Source organism: Stegastes partitus, unplaced genomic scaffold (assembly GCF_000690725.1).
Source record: "Stegastes partitus isolate 25-593 unplaced genomic scaffold, Stegastes_partitus-1.0.2 Scaffold1085, whole genome shotgun sequence".
NCBI classification, from domain to species: domain Eukaryota; kingdom Metazoa; phylum Chordata; class Actinopteri; family Pomacentridae; genus Stegastes; species Stegastes partitus.
Genome location: NW_007578816.1, coordinates 11,746 through 30,958, shown reverse-complemented (window position 1 = coordinate 30,958; position 19,213 = coordinate 11,746). Strand labels below are relative to the sequence as shown.

General features: G+C 40.4%; 1 protein-coding gene across 1 annotated transcript; it reads left to right on the top strand.

The window, feature by feature from the left end:
* The first annotated feature begins 332 nt into the window (after positions 1–332).
* Positions 333–17,259, top strand: tbx5a (T-box transcription factor 5a). Its single transcript, XM_008295912.1, has 9 exons — positions 333–476; positions 1,095–1,269; positions 2,087–2,181; positions 3,609–3,728; positions 4,667–4,814; positions 10,951–11,103; positions 14,144–14,235; positions 15,700–15,932; positions 16,633–17,259. The coding sequence occupies exons 2-9, from the start codon at positions 1,126–1,128 to the stop codon at positions 17,223–17,225; spliced, it is 1,578 nt and encodes a 525-aa protein (XP_008294134.1). The 5' UTR covers positions 333–476; positions 1,095–1,125; the 3' UTR covers positions 17,226–17,259.
* The last annotated feature ends 1,954 nt before the right edge of the window (positions 17,260–19,213 follow it).

Sequence of the window (19,213 nt, the reverse complement as noted above, 5' to 3'; positions counted from 1 at the left end):
CCTCCCCCGTCGCCCCTACGTCGCGGACTCAGTTTCCGCTTCGCACGGTTGGTCATTGATGTGCAGTGGAGGGTTGGAGAGGGAGCGCGCACGAAAGAGAGCGAGACGTCGAATTGACAAACCAGAGGCTGGGACAGAGAGGAGGGAAGAAGGAGGTGGCGGATCTGCTCCACTGGGACTCGGCTACAGCTCACTGCTAGGTGCTATCGGCTCACAAAACGGACCTCGGCTTTAAAATGCGCAATAAGGCACCGAGCAGCGCCTTGTAGCTGTCACCGAGGACGATCCTCGACTCCCTTCTGCTCGTACGAAATCTGGACTAACTGTGTGTGTGAGAGAGAGAAAATAGGATTCATGGAGAGTCTGTGCAGCTCCTTCGAGCAAAGCGTCTGGATTATCTGACTCGGGACTTTTTGAACGGCGTTTCTCGTGTTGTGCCACCGCCGTGTCCAACTGTAGCCTGTTTTTGTTTTTAGGTAAGCAGATCCTGCTCTGATCCGGCTACGTGTATTCACTGTGGTTGCAAATCCTAGCGGTTCACATCGTAGTAAAACGCTGCAGGAGTCGCTGAAGTGTCCCAGGCTGTGCGTAGAGGGATTGTTTTTCCGTCGTTGTGTTTCGTTTTGTTGTGCAATTCGCGTTATAACTTTAAAGCTCGTGTTTATTGACAGTTTTTTGGGAACATGAACAGGAAATGGTGTTTCCTAAAAAAGCGAAGGGAGCCCTGTGGCCTGCTTCAGTGTGCAGCATTATTCTCACAGTGTTGTGGATTCTATAGGCTGTGCCATTATTCAAACAACAGATCTGGGGATTAAAATAGGCTGCATTTGTGACAAGCATCATGCAAAATGTTTACTGAAACAAATTAGTAGAAGTTTAGTTTATGGTGTTTGTCTGAAAGCTTTTCTTTTTAATCTTAGCATCTCTGAGCTGCAGCGTAAAAGCTTACATTTGGCGCACAGCACTTCTGTAAATGTTCCCACACAGTAACTGAACTTTTCCTTGTGTCTGTCTGTTTATTTTTATTTAAATCAAGTCTCCAGCTTTGTTCATGAGAAGCTCCACACTGACATCTGTGTGTTTCGGTCTTCCAGCTGGGGCACGAAACTTCTCTGAGCTCCGGTCATGGCGGACCAAGAGGAGACTTTTGTCCTGCAGAACTCTCCAGGTGGCTCGGATTCAAGGGAATTACAGAGCGATAATAAATCAGAGAAACAGAACGGGACTTCAAGCAAATCCCCATCATCACAGACAACTTACATTCAGCAGGTCAGTGTCCTTCTGCAGGCCTCACTCTCACTGCTGCAGGCTGCAAGCCGCCCAACTCATGGGGTCACGTTCAACGTGTCACATTCAGAAGAAGATAAAAACGGGATTCATGTTTAGGCGGACATGCAGCACTGTGTTGTTTTGGATGTTAAATATACAAGAACGCGTTTTTAAAAATCTGCAAATTGAATGAAGTAATTCTACCAGTTTGAGTCCAAAATGTGTTTATATGCAGATCTAACTTTTATCTTGGGCTGAATGGAACGTGTTTTTATTTATTTATTGTGGCACAAAGTGTAACTGAGTTCAGAATTTTTATTTGAGAAGTGAAGCAAGTTCCAAAAGTTTCTAAGCAGTTTTGTAATTTCTTGTAGTGATCGCATGACTAAATATATGATTATACTTTCACAATATTACTGATAAATTCTGTGGGAGTTCAGTTTAATCGTCAAACATTAGATGTGAACGTATAATACTGTGTTTTAATTGTATTTTAAATGTGCTCAAGGCCCCACGGCTTTAACACCACTGATCAACGACTTACACCCAGATTTGTTTTTTAAACATCACAAGTATTAGTTTGTCTTTATTTCTCAGTATTATTTCTAAATCTATAGCAGCTCAGTGTTTTAAAGTTTTTTCCATGTTTTTCAAAGTTAATATTAAAGTTTGACTTGAAGCTCTGGCGTTTATAAATTCATCTTTGGTCGGATAGTTTTCACAACAAGCTGAACTCAGAAGGCCTTCTGTGGAGCAGAGCGTGACACCTCTGCGTAAAAACGTGCGCTTACGAGCACTAACGTGTTTTGTTTTGAAGGGAATGGAGGGGATTAAAGTCTACCTGCACGAAAGGGAACTATGGATGAAGTTCCACGAGGTGGGGACGGAGATGATCATAACCAAAGCCGGACGGTAAGAGCATTTATACACATCTTTATTATGACTGCAAAGCACCGAGCACAACGAGGGGCTTTATTGATTGTGCGTAAAGCGGTTGGTTTATATGAGTTTTATCGAGGCCAATTTACGAGGTTTAGAAAAAAAAACTGCAGACTGTAGGCCGGATTGGAAGATTTCTTTGCATGGGGATTTGGAAATATACACTGCGAGGAACCACAGAGAAAACACAGAGCATCTGGTGGACGCTTTAGCTCTCTGCAGCGCCGCCACTATACGGCCTAGCCTACATTTTAGTCTGGGTGGCCTTGTTGGGAAATGCAATACCATCGACTAATCAGTCAGACTGAGTAAACGTACAAAAAAAAACGGCCCTCTGGTGTCAAATATTGCTGAATCTTCTCTATATTCTGTTAAATAAACAACTTTTTTTGCAGCATATGTTCTGCAATTTGCAATGTTTTCCCCTCTACCCGCTGGAGGTATGTGTTTAATTATTTCATGCAGACGCTTCCAGTTATCCAACACTTGTGCAGCAACATGTTGTGCAGCGACTGTCACATCCACAGTTGCCCTCAGACTGCATCCAGTCAAAACAGCGCGCACCGGCTGAGTGTGGAGAAAAAGAAAAAAAAATACGCACGACGACCGCCGGTGTCTCCTCACGCTGAATGGCCCCGTGGCTCACATGTGTATTATGAATTATGAATATTTGTAATTTAACATGGCTACGTTTCACCGTACGCTCCGAGGGCAGTTGTTTTTTGTTTTTTTTCTCACAGCTGCAGAAAGTCTCCATTATATATTCCCGTCAGTCGTTTCACTCCTGTTTTTGGCGAGAATTGATATAACACAGCATCCCTCCTCGTCCTCAGCCCTTCCCTCTGACTCGTGAGACTTCTTGGGGCTTGCTCACGTTATGTGTGTGTGTGTGTGTTTTCTGCAGTGTGACAGCTACCAAATATCCAAATGATTTACTAAACGGATCTCTCAGAAAAAAAGAAAAAAAAATCTGGCACACAGTGAAAACCGTTTTATTTGGTCCCTCTCAGACCCCAGCGCCCTGCCCTGAAACTAAGATTTTCCTCTCCAAACCAAATAAAGTCATTCTATATTTTTAATCATCCCACGTGAGCTCACTGTATGCATTATAATTTCGCTTAGTTTCGTGTGCTAATGGGAATCATTTAAAAGTAAACGTCATGACCTTTATTCTCTTCATAAATTAGATTTCAGTCATGGTTTGGTTTATGGAGCGTCTGTGCGCACCAATTGCAGGTTTGAAAAAGGCCAAAGTTGGATGTGAATTTTAAAGATTTCTTCAACAGAAACTCATGAAAACACACCTCCATCTATTTTTCCTTGCGTGTGGGTGTGTGTGTGTATTCCACTTCCCCCCCCTCTCTCACTTTGACAGTAACAGCGCTGTTTGTCCTCTACAGGAGAATGTTCCCCAGCTTCAAAGTGAAGGTCACAGGATTAAACCCCAAAACTAAATATATTCTCCTGATGGATGTTGTTCCTGCGGATGATCATCGATACAAATTCGCCGACAATAAATGGTACGTAAAAAAAACAACACAGACAACTAATCCTGAAGCACTTTGCAGCAGCGCGGAAACGAATACGTCTTTTTTTTTACGCGCATTTTTACGCGCAGACATAAACATGGAGGTCATTGTTTTTTGGGGGGTCGCAGCTTCTCTCTCTCTGGACTTAACCCCAACAGGAAATTTTATATTGTTCTGATGGACGAGAATCGGAAGTGAACATATTATTTCCCTGAGAATTATGAACTGTGTGTTTTCTAACGGTTGCCAAGAAATGCAGTCAACAGGGAGAAATGTTTCTGCGGACTTTTTCGTTGTTGAATGGATGTTGATGACTTTTCCTGTGACTCTATACCAGCCTGCATGTGCACTGATGTGTCTCTCACATCAGGGTATAAAAACGGCTATTTGTTTAGTGTCATGTCGCTCTCCGACCTTGGGCAGGAATACCCTTTTTTCTCCTTTTTTTTGGGTCAATGCCTCGAAATGAGGAGATACTTAAAGAGGATAATCACATGCCGAAACTGCAGATAATGACCTGCCCAAAGCATGTCCTGGAACTAATTCATCCCTCCATCCAACAATGATGGAAAACAATGTGTACCAGTTCTAATGACGATCCAAAACCAGCTTTAAGGTTTATTGCAGGATGTCACCTCATTTCAAGTAAAAGCAGCACTAACGCAGAGTTTTGAAAAGGAGGTAAACACCCATGTGATAGAGGTTTAAGCAGTTTGACGTCTAAGATGTTATTTTTTGCAGTTTAAATCAATTCAAATATCCATCTTGTTTTTCTAAATTGCACCATTGTATCCTACATTGTTTGTTGTGTGTATAAATAACATTTTGCACAAACTCCACCGTCCACTTCTTCCACTATATCAGCGCGTACAGCTGCCGCCGGCCTCTGGGTGTCAGTCCAGGGTGTAACAGTGCGACTGTGTTTGCAGGTCTGTAACCGGGAAGGCAGAACCCGCCATGCCCGGGAGGCTCTACGTTCATCCGGACTCTCCCGCCACCGGGGCGCACTGGATGAGGCAGCTGGTCTCCTTCCAGAAGCTCAAACTGACCAACAACCACCTGGACCCGTTCGGACACGTAGGTGCCTAGGCCTATCCTATATACTCTTTGAACACACGGCTGTGTGTGTCTGTGAATGCTGCACTGAACCCACAGAGAGGTGAATCTGTTCAGGCTTCATGTTTTGCTCAGTGGCTCTTTAGCACAGTTGGACGCAGCTTGGGTCGTTCCGTCTGACTCACCTGTGGATCATTTTATCAAACTGTAAAACACAAAACTGAGACTTGACTGATGACTGTTGAAACCCTGTTGTGCATTTGTATAAAAATAGGAGTCACAGATTAAAATCTAAAATGGGACACTACAAAAAAATATGAATTATAATTATAATTATTATTATTATTGTTATTATTATTATTATTATTATTATTATTACTTAGAACACAGTTTTTAAAAGTACATTTTATTCAAAATCTCTTCAAATTAATTCTTAAGCCTCTTTACATATATACACATTTTAAAAAGGTTAAAACTATTTTTCCTTAATGTTCTATTTTTTAATACATTTATTTTTTAAACAACAAAAACAATAAAAGGAAAGAGAAAAATCCAACTGCCTCCTCCTACTTGCTTGTAAAAACAGTGTTTTCCATTTGGCCTCCCCTAAGACTGGATCTGATTTAATTTAAGACTGAACAAACTTTCAGTCCCTCCTTCAACAGGCCCCACAAACCTCCTGAAGTCACACTTGTGCTGAAAAGTTCTGTTTATATTCTTGTAACATGATTAGAGTAAAGTTTAATGAGTGCTGAATTATTGTACAATTCCAGAAACTATTTTGTTTCTATTTTTTGTTTTGATGTTTTTCTTTTCTAAACATATATTTTTAAAATCTTTCAGTAAAATTTATGTATATTTTTAAAATACTATTTATTAACTTGGTGTGATTTCCTTGAAGTTGCAGAAGCTGCTGCTGCAAAGAGAAAACTATGCAGCAAATAATTTCTATTTTAATTAAATGATTTAATTGACTCCTAAAAATTAAAATAAAATATCATACATTTCTATTTTTACCTTCAGACAAATGCAACTATTTGTATTGACATGCCAGAAAAAACAAAAGAATCAATATGTAAATATACCCTTTTCTTTTTTTTTTTTTTTAGAAACCATTTATCCTGGCACATAACTCTCTATTGAAACACCATTAAATAAATTTTAAAAAAAATTATTTGACGTGACAGAATTTTGGATTAGCTACAAAAACAGCAACAAAAATGTAAAATAAGCATAAAAACCCTTTAGAAAAACAAGAAACTGAAATGAGATTTATAAATAGTTTTGTCCAGGAGAGATGCTTGGATAAAGGAAACTTACATTCAGTCTGAATGCAGCTCTGCACTCTGGTCTTCTGACTTTTGCACTGAACTCAATGAACAGACTGATGTTCTGATGAGTCTCTGTGATGTTGAGGGAGGCGGAAAAAAACCCTCAGTTTTACAACAGAAATTCCTTCAGTTTACTCTGTCATCATTTAGAAGTGGAATATGTAGCATGTTTGTTCTAAAAGTGTCCTCCTGGAACCTCTTTGGTGCTTTTTGGAGCCCGGGTTTATTATAGCACCCCCTAGGTGCATTATGGTTGGAGACCTCCTGGAAGTGAGCTTGCATAAGTAGAGGGGAGCAGTTGGGCACTTTTTAGCAAAAAGGAAAAAGGCAATTGCACCACCACCCTCACCCCCTCTCCTCACCCCTCCTCCCCAGCGAGGGACTGTATGGTACCCATTTCCGAGCTTCAACTCCTCATTATTCTGCGCTCCATATCTGGCCCGGGGCTTTTGTGATTCCTGTCTTACCCAAAACAGAAAAACATAAACATCACTTACTTCATCAACAAGCGGGCCTGTTGGCGGCAGGTTTTCATATAATTTCGAGTCGATGGGCGCGCTGAGGTCTAATTAGATGTCTTGTTGTAGAAACGGAATAGTCACACAATTAGCTTTCCTCACCAACAGGCCCGGCCATCTGTTTTTAGGGAAAATTGTTCAATTGCATGAAAAACAGAGACAGAATTTGAGTCAGGATTCTTGAATGCGTCCAGATAATGTTTACTAGAGGTTCAGATCTGTTGTTAGGTGTCAGGAAATGTAATGTTTTCTGCAAATATGTTGTTTAGAAGAAGAAATCTAACTTTTATGACATAGTCTGCTCTCATGTTGATCAATACATTGATTTCATATTAGTTCAATAGCAGCTGAACAGTAGCTATATGTTATTCTACAACCACTTCTCCAGTTTGACAGTGAAGGTCTTGAGCTTTTTCACAGTTACCCAAACAAAAATGCACATTTCTCCACTACCTTATCCACATGGCACCTATAGGGATTGTTGCCTTGCCAAAGCCCAGCTGGCGAACTGAAACCGGAGCTCGGTCGGAATGTGAGCAGCATTGTAAAGTTTTTTTGGGTTAAAGTGCGTTTTTGATTGGTTGCAGTGGTTCCTGGCTCACCCTCTTTCGTGCTCGGAGACAGCACCAGGGGATTCATAAATGAAACGCTGGTGGCTGGCCAGAAAATATACTCCATCAGCTTGTTGGTCCAGCTGTTTGAAATAACATGTAGAAGATTTATAATTACTAGCAGCGAGACATGAGACCAAAACATATTGCTGATGTAGATTAGACCAGTTCGGGACGGGCCTGAAGCAGAGGTAGACGTCTGCTAAATTAGGTCCACGTCAGCGGACCGAGCAGGGCCCAGCTCACCGCCGGCTCAGGAGGCCGACAGGAAACGGGGACAGCTTCAGCTTCATGGTGCCTCAGTGTTTGTACACAGTTAACTGTGTGGCTTCATCAGGCCACAGCACAACACTGCATCAAAAAACTAACTTGCTCTGACAATTTGTTTTTTAAAGGGACGTTATCAGAGCTATGAATAAGATCCTGTTCATTTGCAGTTGTTCTCTTATTTAGGAGAGATTTAAAAGTAGGAAAAAGTGACTTTACAGGAGAAACAGAATATTTTATTATGATGGGCTACATACAGAAAATGAACCACACTCTGCTTTTTTTTACTGTTTTTCATCCTGATCATATGATAATCTTAAGGTCAAGCTTGATTTCACTAAAAGCTGCATTGCAGGTTATCAAAGTGTCGTTTTTTAATGTGTTTCCAATCTGATTTTAAGACGAGAATGGTTTAATTTACTTTTACAAACATACATTTATCCATAATAATGAGCTACACAAGATAACTATTCACTTGTTTGAGCTTTTTACATTTTGTTCCACTTTATACAATTAGCTTTTACTCACATAAGCAGCTTACACGTGTTAAACCCCTTAAATCATCAATGAAACTACCCAGCAGCTAAAAAAAGCTGTTGAAACTGGCTTCACCTCAGCCATCTGCAGCATCAGGCATAGCTTACTTAATACATCAGTGATAATAATCCATTAGTTTAGTTTTTACTTAATATAAAAATCCACCTCAGCAGCATTGTGTTGGAACATTTTCTGTGAATACTTTTCCTGCAGTAGAACTTTAAATCCAGCACTACCTATATCAGTATAATGTAGTACTGCATTGTTTAGTAATTACAGCCCAGAATAAATACTAAAAGTACAACATGACAGAAGTACTTTGGTTTCATTGTTATAGGATTAGATATCCAAATTGGTGTTAATACATAAATACAGCAAGTTTTTGTCTCAGGTTTTATACCAAGCTGTAGTTTTTTTTTTTTTGTTGCTTTGATCTCCTTCTCAACTCCCAGAATATTCCTCAGTGTTATTCATCTCCCTCCTCCAGTTTGCTCCTGCACTCTTCTCCCAGTCTTCCCACACATGTTTCGGCCGGGAGGGTGGAGTGTGAGGATCGCACTGTTTATATTTGACTGGCAGTGTGCGATGAGCAATAGATGGTGGTGTACAAAGCCTGCTAATCCCGAGGCTCGGGGAAACTCTCTGATGTGGTGGAACTTGAAAGCAAAGGGCAGCGGCGCAAGACCCAAAGTGATCCCTCACTATCATTAAATACTATCATCCAGAGGGGCTGGAGGAGGAGGAGGAGGAGGAGGGGGGAGAACAGAGATACAGGGAACCAGGCAGGGCAGCGACTGGGCCACGGAGACGAGGCGTGTGCTGGGGTCCCAGTGGGTGGTCTGCAGCTATACACCCCTACCACAACAACCCCCCTACTAGCACACACACTGGACTTTGGGAACCCACAGTTAGTGGACCGTGCTATTTTCCAGGGTGAAATGTACATTTAGATGCATGCTGCACCTTCTAATATGTCTCGGAGGCAGGACGTTTTTAGCTTCTAAAACCCACGCAGCGTGTCGGGTGACATGTCTGCACTGATGGATGTGTTGTTGTTGTTGTTGTGGTTTGTGCCGACCTTTGGATTTATCTCTGCAGACCAACAAATAAGCCAGTAATGAAAGCATGCATGCATGAGAAAATGTTTTGTTTAACCTACTTTTTCCTCTGCACTGTGTTCACAAAGTTTTTGAGAAGCTCTCTCACAGACAATCCAAAGACAAATAAAATGGCTTCTTAGTGAATATGTCGATTTTTTTTAAATGCATGCTGATGCAACTTTGCAATAGAGGAAAGAAATCGTGCAAATCTGAAAATGACGACTTTTATTGGGGGAAAAAAACAAAGTGATATTCATTAAATCCTGATTGACACTTTCTGCAAGGGCTTAATAACTTCTAAAAAAAAAATCCTTTGCATCTGTATTGTAGGCAGCTTAAACACATCTATACCCGTGTAGTTCCCATTACAAAAACCTACTGCAGCATGAAATGAGATCAGCTTCAACTGGGAATTAATAATAAATGACTCTTGTATTAACTACGGAGGCCTCTATGGTTCACTCGGCTCTGAGAAAAGACTTGTGTCTGTGTAATGCTGCAGGATGCCCCCACAGGTACTGGAGGTGAGGGCAGCCCCTTGTCTGTTCTCATGCTGCCAGTGAAAGGCAGGTACAAAAACAATGCTTGAGATAACAGATAGCAGGAATGCCTCTGGGACAAGAAAGGTGGGGGTAGGAAGGTGCAAAAAGAAGGGAGGAGGGCAAAATAAAAAAAGGAAAAAAGCCCTATTTTTTGTTTTGTTTTTTGTCTTTAAATGTAAATGATGAAAATAAAGAGGCCTGAGATTTGTTCAAGGCTGATGCTCATGACTCCATGATCCGTCAAAACAATTAGACTTAAGATCCACGGATGAGAGGGCCTCAAAAGAGAGGTTCAAGGCTCAAGTTCATCTGTGTGGACTGCGTCCTGCTGTCGCCATGCGAGCCACTGCTAGTAGTCATCACTTAGCACAAAGTGGGTTAGTCGGGTTAGAGAGAGGACATCACTGCATCTTTCTCTGTGTGACTGTTGCCATGGGAACTCTACTGTAATAACTGTAGCAGTAAAATAATCCTCTGCTCAGAAACAATAAGAATTTTACATTAAAAAAATAAAAAAAAGTTTTAACTAGTCAGATGTTCATTTCATTTAAGCGAGAATATGAGTAGGCCCTCAATAAAAAACAAAATAAGAATGCACATGGCCCTGTTTTATTTAAAATATTTATAAAAGCAATAAAACTTTCATTACATTTTGCAGTGCAGTAAAAGTTTTACCTTTGGTCAAACAAGTAATTTGTCTCAAAAAAAAAGTAGAGCTCAGCTTAATTTGATCTTTTGAGGTTCTGTGAGACTAATAGATTATATAAACTGAACCCAAGCAACTGCCAAGTCCCTTTGCCTCCAGTGCCTGAATTAGTTTAAAAAATGCCTGTAAAGTTTCTTACTGTTTTTTTTTTTTTTTTTTTGCATTTCCTTATATCTTCCTAAATCATGTCTTATACCATTTTTAAAAAAAAAAGAAATATTTTGCAAAATGGTGACAACTCATAACCTATTGTAGCAGCAGGATGAGCTGCACATGCGCAATAATTCCCAAAGCGACCAAAAAGAAAGCATCAAACACATAGTAATGGTGTTTTGTGTTCAAAAGGAATTTCTGGGAAAATTTTAATTGTTTTGGAGTTTTATTCCGAAATTGTTCCAAACTTCTCCAAAACTCTGTTGAAGCAACTTCACCTTTAGGATGTGGTATTAGTTCCATGTGTGTGTGTGTGTGTGTGTGTGTGTTGTGTTTTGGTGTAATATCATGTGTCTGTAAGGTATTTAAAGCCCCTCGTTCTTTTGTTCTAGATCATCTTAAATTCGATGCACAAGTACCAACCGAGGATCCACATAGTGAAGGCGGATGAAAACAATGGCTTCGGCTCCAAGAACACGGCCTTCTGCACTCACGTCTTCCCGGAGACGTCCTTCATTGCGGTTACTTCCTATCAGAACCATAAGGTAAATCCTTGGGCCACTTTTGGATTTTGTTTGGGTTTTTTCTTTTATTGCCGTTTGTGACACAGTAAATAGGCAAGTTGAAAATTCACGGCGCATTTTATGAGGTGGTTTAATTTTTACGGTGTTTCAAACAAGTGGAAACTTTTCAGAAGTAGAACCGTATAGACTGATGCGCTTTTAAATTTGTGCCAGTGTAGCTGCAGAATCATGGAAAGGTATATGTTCTGTTTTTATTATTATGATTCTAAAGGAGGGTGTAATTTCACACTTGAAAAGCTGCAACTGGAATTCTGTCAGTTTTGTGTGCAGCTCCTGGCGGCCGAGTGAGATTGAAGGGGAGAAAATGAAAGGCGCGCTGTTCTCTGAGCTTCGAGTAAAGTCTTGTCACTGTCAGCTGAAAATCGCTGATATCAAGTTGAGCCACTGACAGACGAGGGAAAAGCTTCAGATAGCCTCCCCGACTAGACGACGTCTGACCTCAAGCGACTTTTTTCCCGAGTTGCAGACTCACAGCGCTTTGTAGAGTGAGACGAGCTGCAGATAAACCGGATAAACCTTCGGCATGACTCTCCTAGTGCCTCAGTAACCTACTTTAAAAAAGAAAAAAGAAAAAGAAAGACACATAATAATAATAATAATAATAATAATAATAATAATAATAATAATATTTTATGAACAAATAATTATGTAACCAAACTTGATTTTGCGAAACTTTGCCAAATATTTAAATGAAATGTGTGCTTTATTTTCAGCTACTTTCTATGTTCAATTCCATTTTTATTTACAACATTAACTGTTTTATCTCTTTAACAATTCAGCACATATTATTTAGACAACATTATTTATATTTGCTTTAATTATGAAAATGTGTCTGTGCGTAATTACGCACCGCGCGTTTGGAAAACTACAAGTTACAAAGCGTTCTGCATTGGTTTCGAGGATTTAATTCAGTTTACCAACAAGAGTTTGTTTTTGTTTTTTTGTTTTTTTAAATGCACGATGTCTTTTACATAATTAAATCTGTAATCGTTTCACTTTATTGGGTGAGTGTTTTGTTCCAATTTCTTGTCGTCCATTTAAGACGCAGCTTTAGTGTTCGTTAATGAATGGTAAATTAAAAGTCTTACGGTGCCATTGCTAATTTCGGTGTTGAAAAAAAACGTCTATGTTTTATAACATACTAACAATGTAGAAAATTGCAGGCTTACAAAATTAAATAAAGTTAAACGAATTTCTCGAGGCCGTACAGCCTCTCAGTTGTTTATAACTTCTGCTGGATTTGAGTGTTAAGACTTGGAGAAAGAAGCAGGAATTAAACAGAGTATTTACTCAGTTGAAATTTCTGGGAATGAGGAGGGGAGAAAAAAAAAACTTGGGAATACACATATCTGTAAACAGCGTCTGTTTAACATCATTTACCCATGTAGGCCTATATGTTTTTAGTTTGGGGAATATGGGAGAAAAGGGGCGAAAGCTCATAATGTCCCCGCAGCCAATCCGAAGTCTCCGCGCTTCTGGGAACAGGAAGCACAAATGACCAACATTCTGTAGAAACCATTCATTATTTTCAAACATGTTACTGGGGGCTGAGATCGTAACCTCGGGCTAATTATTGGGGCTTTCCAGACCTGCAGAAAAACAAGCATTTCTGATTTCCAGGCGCTTTTACCACAACTGTCTAATCAAACAGTCTAACATCTGCCAAAGCAATATGTGCTGCAGGCATGTGTCCAATTCACCTGTTAGACTCTCAGCTAATGAAAATGCTCCAAGTCTCTGGTTTCTAGTCTTTCCTGTCATGGCTTGCAATTAAAACATTTTTTCCTAACTGTTTTCTGAATGTTTTCTTAAGAATTTTTTGGAAAGATGAATGCAGGCCAGTGACTCTATAGTTTAAGTTATATTTAATAAGCCTTATTTTAAGTCCCTTTTTTTTTTTTTTTTTTCTAAAAACACCCCAAAGCATCTGGAAATATGTTTATGTAGGCCTTAGTTATTTTAATGAGCATAGTTTGGACACACAGCCTAGTAAAGCGATAGCCTTTGAAGTTTAGAATAAATTTTGTTGCCCCATATTTCTATTCTCTGCTCTCATTATTCTCATCCTCATAGACCAATCAAGAACTTGCACGTATTTTGAAAGAAAGAAAAAAAAATCTCTCTCAACCTGAACTCAGATTTGCACTTTGGAGGTGGTAATTATTCGTCTAGCTGTATTCCTGGAACACCTGCAGAGGGTAAAACGGGTGCGATAGACTCTGAACCCAAACTTTTAAAAAATGATGAAACAATATATAAATGATCTGCCAGGCGGCGTGTATTAACAAGAAGCGAGCAAAGTGTCACATGAGAGATTTTACAAGGTTTGGTGAAAGTGTCAGCCAGCGTGCAGACAAACCTCCAGTCTTGTCAGAAAGCTGGAAGCACACAAGAGCTGCCAACTAATTACCTGCCAGAAACCGCTGCTCATGAGAGGGATATCCCTGGATTGTGTTTAACCTCTTTGGGATTAACTTACTGTTTTGGGGTGGGTTCTCAAAAGGAAAAACCCTGCACATTGCTTTGTTTTGTATCGACAAAGACAAAAAAACATGAAGTCATAAGTCAGTGCATTATCGTCTGTCACGCGCGCGCCAACTATCTGCTCAGCTAGACATCATCTAATGTAACATTATAAATTGCACAATGAAAAATATGACTTATTGAGACGTGCTTTTATTGAACTGTTGAACTTAAACTCTCCGAAAACATCTTAAGTTTCTGGAAATATGATCTGCGATTTCACTCTCTTGTGCAAGCAGTTAGACATGTCCGAAAAAATTTAAACCCTCGGCCCTGCAAGAAGATGTAATATTGTCATCGTGAGGCTCAGTTTGAAGAAAACTGTCTGAGAGTCGAGCATGTATTAAAATGTTGCATTTAAATAGCTGCTAACTGTAGATGAAATCCTGATGAATGTGTTGATTTGTTGTAAAGAAACAGTATGAACCAGCACAACAAATGTTTTTATGTTACTAAAACCAACATGTTTGCTTTTCAGATAACTCAACTTAAAATCGAGAACAACCCATTTGCAAAAGGTTTCCGTGGAAGTGACGATATGGAACTGCACCGGATGTCCAGAATGCAAAGGTAGCTGCAGAAAAAAATGTCTGAAATAATGATGTTTTGTTCATTTTGTGGCACGTTATTCACAACCTATGTCTTGAATCGATCTGATATACATGGAAACACTGACACACACTGAATGATGTCAAATGAGTAGATAAATGTTACCTCAATTAGGCAGGGATTACTGACATCCTGGTCACACTGTCACTTAACAAGCTCCACTTTAATCCTTCAATCGGCCAGTCATGAGTGTTATTTTCAGTGAGTGTTATTTTCAGTGATGTAAGTGTAGTTCTTGATCGCCGGCCAGTTTTCATGCTGAAGACTTTTATGGCTGATCTGGCAGAACCTCTGAAACATGACTGTAACATCTCTCTTCCACAGAGCTTTTTTTTTTCTACCAGGATGTTCCAAATGCTTATGCATCTACTGCATATGTGTGTGTGTGTGTGTGTGTGCGTGTGTGTGCGTGCATTCTGTGTTGAACTGGTGGTATCGCTTGGTCAGGCAGCCAAGGCAGTACACGACCACATTGCTCTCCCTCTCCTTCTATTATTCAGTCCAGATGAGGGATTGAGCATGAGTCCATACTGCGTGGAAAACACTTTTTCAAAGGAGAAAATCTGGTTTTGAAACACCCACCGCCGCCCCCCGCCCCCCTTGCTTTGGGCAGCCACTACAGACACTGTGTGTATTCAAATGAAGAAATCCCAAATCAGACAAAACTGGGAAAGCTGTTGGGCTTTTTCCACAAGGTGTTAAAATCCTGCATCCTTCCCGTAACCCTCATTCTGAGCCGCAGAATGGAGTCCTTTGTGATCAAGCATTTTGGATTTAATGGCATGATTTATGCTGCAGCAAAAGTCTCTGAACACTCAATAGATTTCTGTACTTTCAAGTAGTTTTTTTTTTTTTAGAAAATATTGCGCGCTTGATTGTAGCAGACACACATTAAGTTGCTTTAAGTAGGTGCGTGCCACAAGATAATACGACATTTTGAGTGAAATGCATTTCAGCTATCAAAACTTGCAAATGTATAGAACTTGGTGAGAGTCCAAACCACGCCATCAATCTCGCATGCCTTTGTCCGATCCTGCCGAGTGCAGTAAGCAAACGCACGTCTGCTCTTGGTTACAACCTTTGAGGGGAGAGCTTATTGCAAAACCAGGTCACTTTTTCAACTGTAGCTATCCCTGAAATCGAAGAACCCAAAGTAGCAAAATGATGTATTGATGGATCCTGTGGATTAATAGGGGTGAAATACATGCTGCTATTTTCAACAGGAGGGTTTTCCCCCGGAGGAGAGTTTCTCTGTGTGTCCTAAGTGGGAGTGAATCACTGCTGACTGTCTTTGAGAACAGATACAGAATTGCACTATTGTAATAGATGTCTTTTGTTGATAGCAATGTCTAGTCTATACTGTGATATTTTAGGGGGTTACTTGCAGATAATTGCTAACAAGTTTGTCTGTGTGTGTGCACATAGTACCAAGGAGTATCCAGTAGTGCCTCGCAGTACAGTGCGACAGAGGGTCGGCTCCAGCCAGAGTCCGTTCAGCGGGGAGGTCCAGGGCATGGCCACGCCGAGCACCCTGAGCTCCCAGTACTCCCAGTGTGAGAACGGCGTCACGAGCACCTCGCAGGACATGCTGCCCCAGTCGGGCTCCTACCCGCTGCCACACGAGCACGGCCAAGAGTACCACTGCATCAAGAGGAAAGGTGGGAGACTGTGCAGTGAGCTGTAAAAGGAGGCAATCACACAGTGTTGCCATGCAGCAGATTTTTAATGTATGAGAGATTCTGATACCTCAAGGAGATGATAGGTTGAGTCTTATAGCAGTTACTGTCCAAATTAATTAATGTTAAATACTTTTGCAACCTGGTGCAATTAAGTTGAGTTAAATTGTGCTGTGATTTAAAATGTTATAATTAACTCATTTATATACACACTGATGTATATAGCTACAGTTTATTTTCAGTATAGATTATGGACAGTTACATAATTTCAGATTGTGAAAAAATATGTATTAAAAGGTGTTCGATTTCACAAACAGTAAATGTGTCTATATATTAATAAAGCATATGATTTGTTCTGTACAAGACAAATAGAAAAACAACTATGTGACACTAAAATAGCAAATTCATGGTATATATATAAATGGCATCTGCATAAACGGAAGGAATAACACAATATTGAATTTCTATTATATTTTTTGTTTACCACCTGAAATCAATTAAAATTTCCATTCATATAATACTAATAATGTATTTGCTGTAACAAAAAAAACACAGACTGTAACCTTCTTAACTTATCAACAATGTTTATTCTAGTACTTAGTATCCACAGCATGTGTTTGTCTTGTACTTTACACCACTTCCAGATAACACTTGAGTAACACACCTCTGATTCTACCTGCAGTGGAGGACGACTGTCACTCCAGTGAGCACAGCTATAAGAAGGCCTATCTGGAGAGCTCATCCAGCGAGGAGGACCATTACTACCGCCCTGTTGGCTACGCCCAGAGCCTGAGCCTCGCCGGCGGGCCCTACCGCAGTGAATCCAGCCAGCGGCAGGCCTGCATGTACGCCAGCGCTTCCCAAGGCACCGAGCCCGTTCCCAGTTTGGAGGACATCAGCTGCAACACTTGGGCCAGCGTCTCGCCCTATGGAAGTTGTTCCGTCACCACCATGCAGCCAATGGAGCGACTGCCCTACCAGCACTTCTCTGCTCATTTCACCTCAGGGTCTCTGGTGTCCAGACTGGGAGGAGTGGGGGGCCACGCCTCTCCGCAGCTGGGCGACGGCCACCACGCGGCTATGTACCAGAGCTCCATGGCCCACCAGACTCTGGGCCGCCAGTGCAGCCCCGGGGCTGGGATCCAGTCGCCAACAGCCGGCCTGCAGGGAAACGAGTACCTCTATACGCACGGCATACCACGTACACTATCACCACACCAGTACCACTCTGTACATAGTGTTAGCATCATGCCGGAGTGGAGCGAGAACAGCTAAAAGAGCTCCACACTCAACAAATACAAATATTAAAAGGAAAGAAGAAAAAAACAGGACCAAAATAAGGCACAGTTTAGATGAATTTATATTTATATTTTTTGAAGATGTGTTGCTGTTCATCTTAATGAAAGCAGTGGATACTCGTAGGATGGTGTGGACTAGGACAGGAGGCATCTTATCACTTAACTCGATGTGACAGCATCTGCACTTATAAGCAAATAACATAAACACGAATAAAGAGGAGCTGGACCAGAACGTACACAGAGACTGCCAAGTGCAGACAACACTGACACTGAACAGAAGAACCGAAATGCTTCAGATGCTTTGGCCGGCAGTCGACTGTGTTCTCGTGCAGTGGTGTTTTGCTTTTTTTGGGATGTCAGTGTTTCAAGTGAGACCAGTAAATATATTTTCAGCTTTTTCTAACAAGTACAAAGCTCCTGTTTTGTCTTCATGTCCCGAATTCGTGGAAAGAAAAGAAAAAAGAAAAAAGAAAAAAAGAAAAAGGAAAAAAAAAAGGACATTTGTCTTCTGTCACATTAGCCCAAGTTCTCATTTTCTTTTAAGCTTTTGTAGTTAACGAGTTATTTTGTAAAATTGCTTTTAAATTTGAATAAGCTGATGTTAGCTTTTGTTGTGGCTCTTTAGTGAATTTGCTTGCTCTTAAAACTGTCAGAGGGGTGATTTGGTTTTACTATCGCATGAGTACATTCATATGCGCACATCAAAAATTTGAATATTAATCCTGTTATGAGAAGCATTGACAGTAATAATCAGTTAAATTTGATCTCTTTCAGCGAGTAAAGGGACGACAGTGTTGCAGTCAAGCATGGAGGAGCGATGTCAAGACCTTAAAGACTAACAATAAGAGGACTTTTTTTTTGTTTTGTTTTTTAAACCTGAAGCACATTTACCTTGGTGGTGATCCAAGATTTAAACAGTTACCATTAAGTTTGTTGGGAGCATTTAACTCCGGTGCAGCCAAGTCAAGCTGTGATAACATGACTCATACCCAGAAAGCCCAATAAAACATTACTCTCCTGTGGTATAACACTCACACTGAAATCTGACCTGCCACATCCAGGTCTCCTACCTGCCTTCAGGTACATAATAGAATAAATAAGTTAGTATTAACAAAATATTGTCTTCTAGTACGCTGCGGCAGTGAAGTTAAAAAAAATATATCAACACTGATTAAAGAGAACCAAATCTGACCCTAATCAGTATTTCTATATTAGCAGTGAATAGTAAATATATGTGGAAACTAGAGGCATCACCAAATATATGTAAATGTTTCCGTATTAGCTCGTCGTACTGGGTTGCTAACACACTGATGATGGGTGATAATAAGTGGGGCAGGCAGGCTGTGAGTTTATCACCTTGTTGTGGTGTTGCCGTGTGGCCAAAAACTCATGAGTGCAGCTTTAAACGTTGTAATTGTTCAGTCTCGGCTGTATAAAGATCTGCTGTCGGAGATGGAGACGCAGTTACAAGTAAAGAAGCCCTTAAATTCAGATCAGAGAGGCAATTTTGGGGGGTAATCCTTGTCTTAAAATAAAATAAATAGCACAGTTAAAGCATTACTGAGGATCTAAAACACACGGAGCCTTAACAAGTTGCCACTGTTTCTATTTTCAGTAGTTGGTAGGACTGTTGTTGGTTATAATCCATATTACAGGCAATCTGCCATCAATGAAGTATGTGCAGAACTGCATGAAAGCAGGTTTTTTTTTTTTTTATTTGGTATAGCCCTTGATCTTGGTGTTCTAGTCACACATAAGCTTAATTACACTTACAATACTGTAAAAGGAGAACTAATTCCATAGTTTGCAGCACATGTTGTCATTTAAAGAATTTCAGGACAGAATTTTTTTTAAATTGCCGTCATGTGCTTTTCACCCATCTGCTGCCTCACGTTCAAAAATAATTGTCCCTCAGCACTTTGTCATGTGGCCAAAACCTTGCCGTAGTCATTGCATACACGTCAC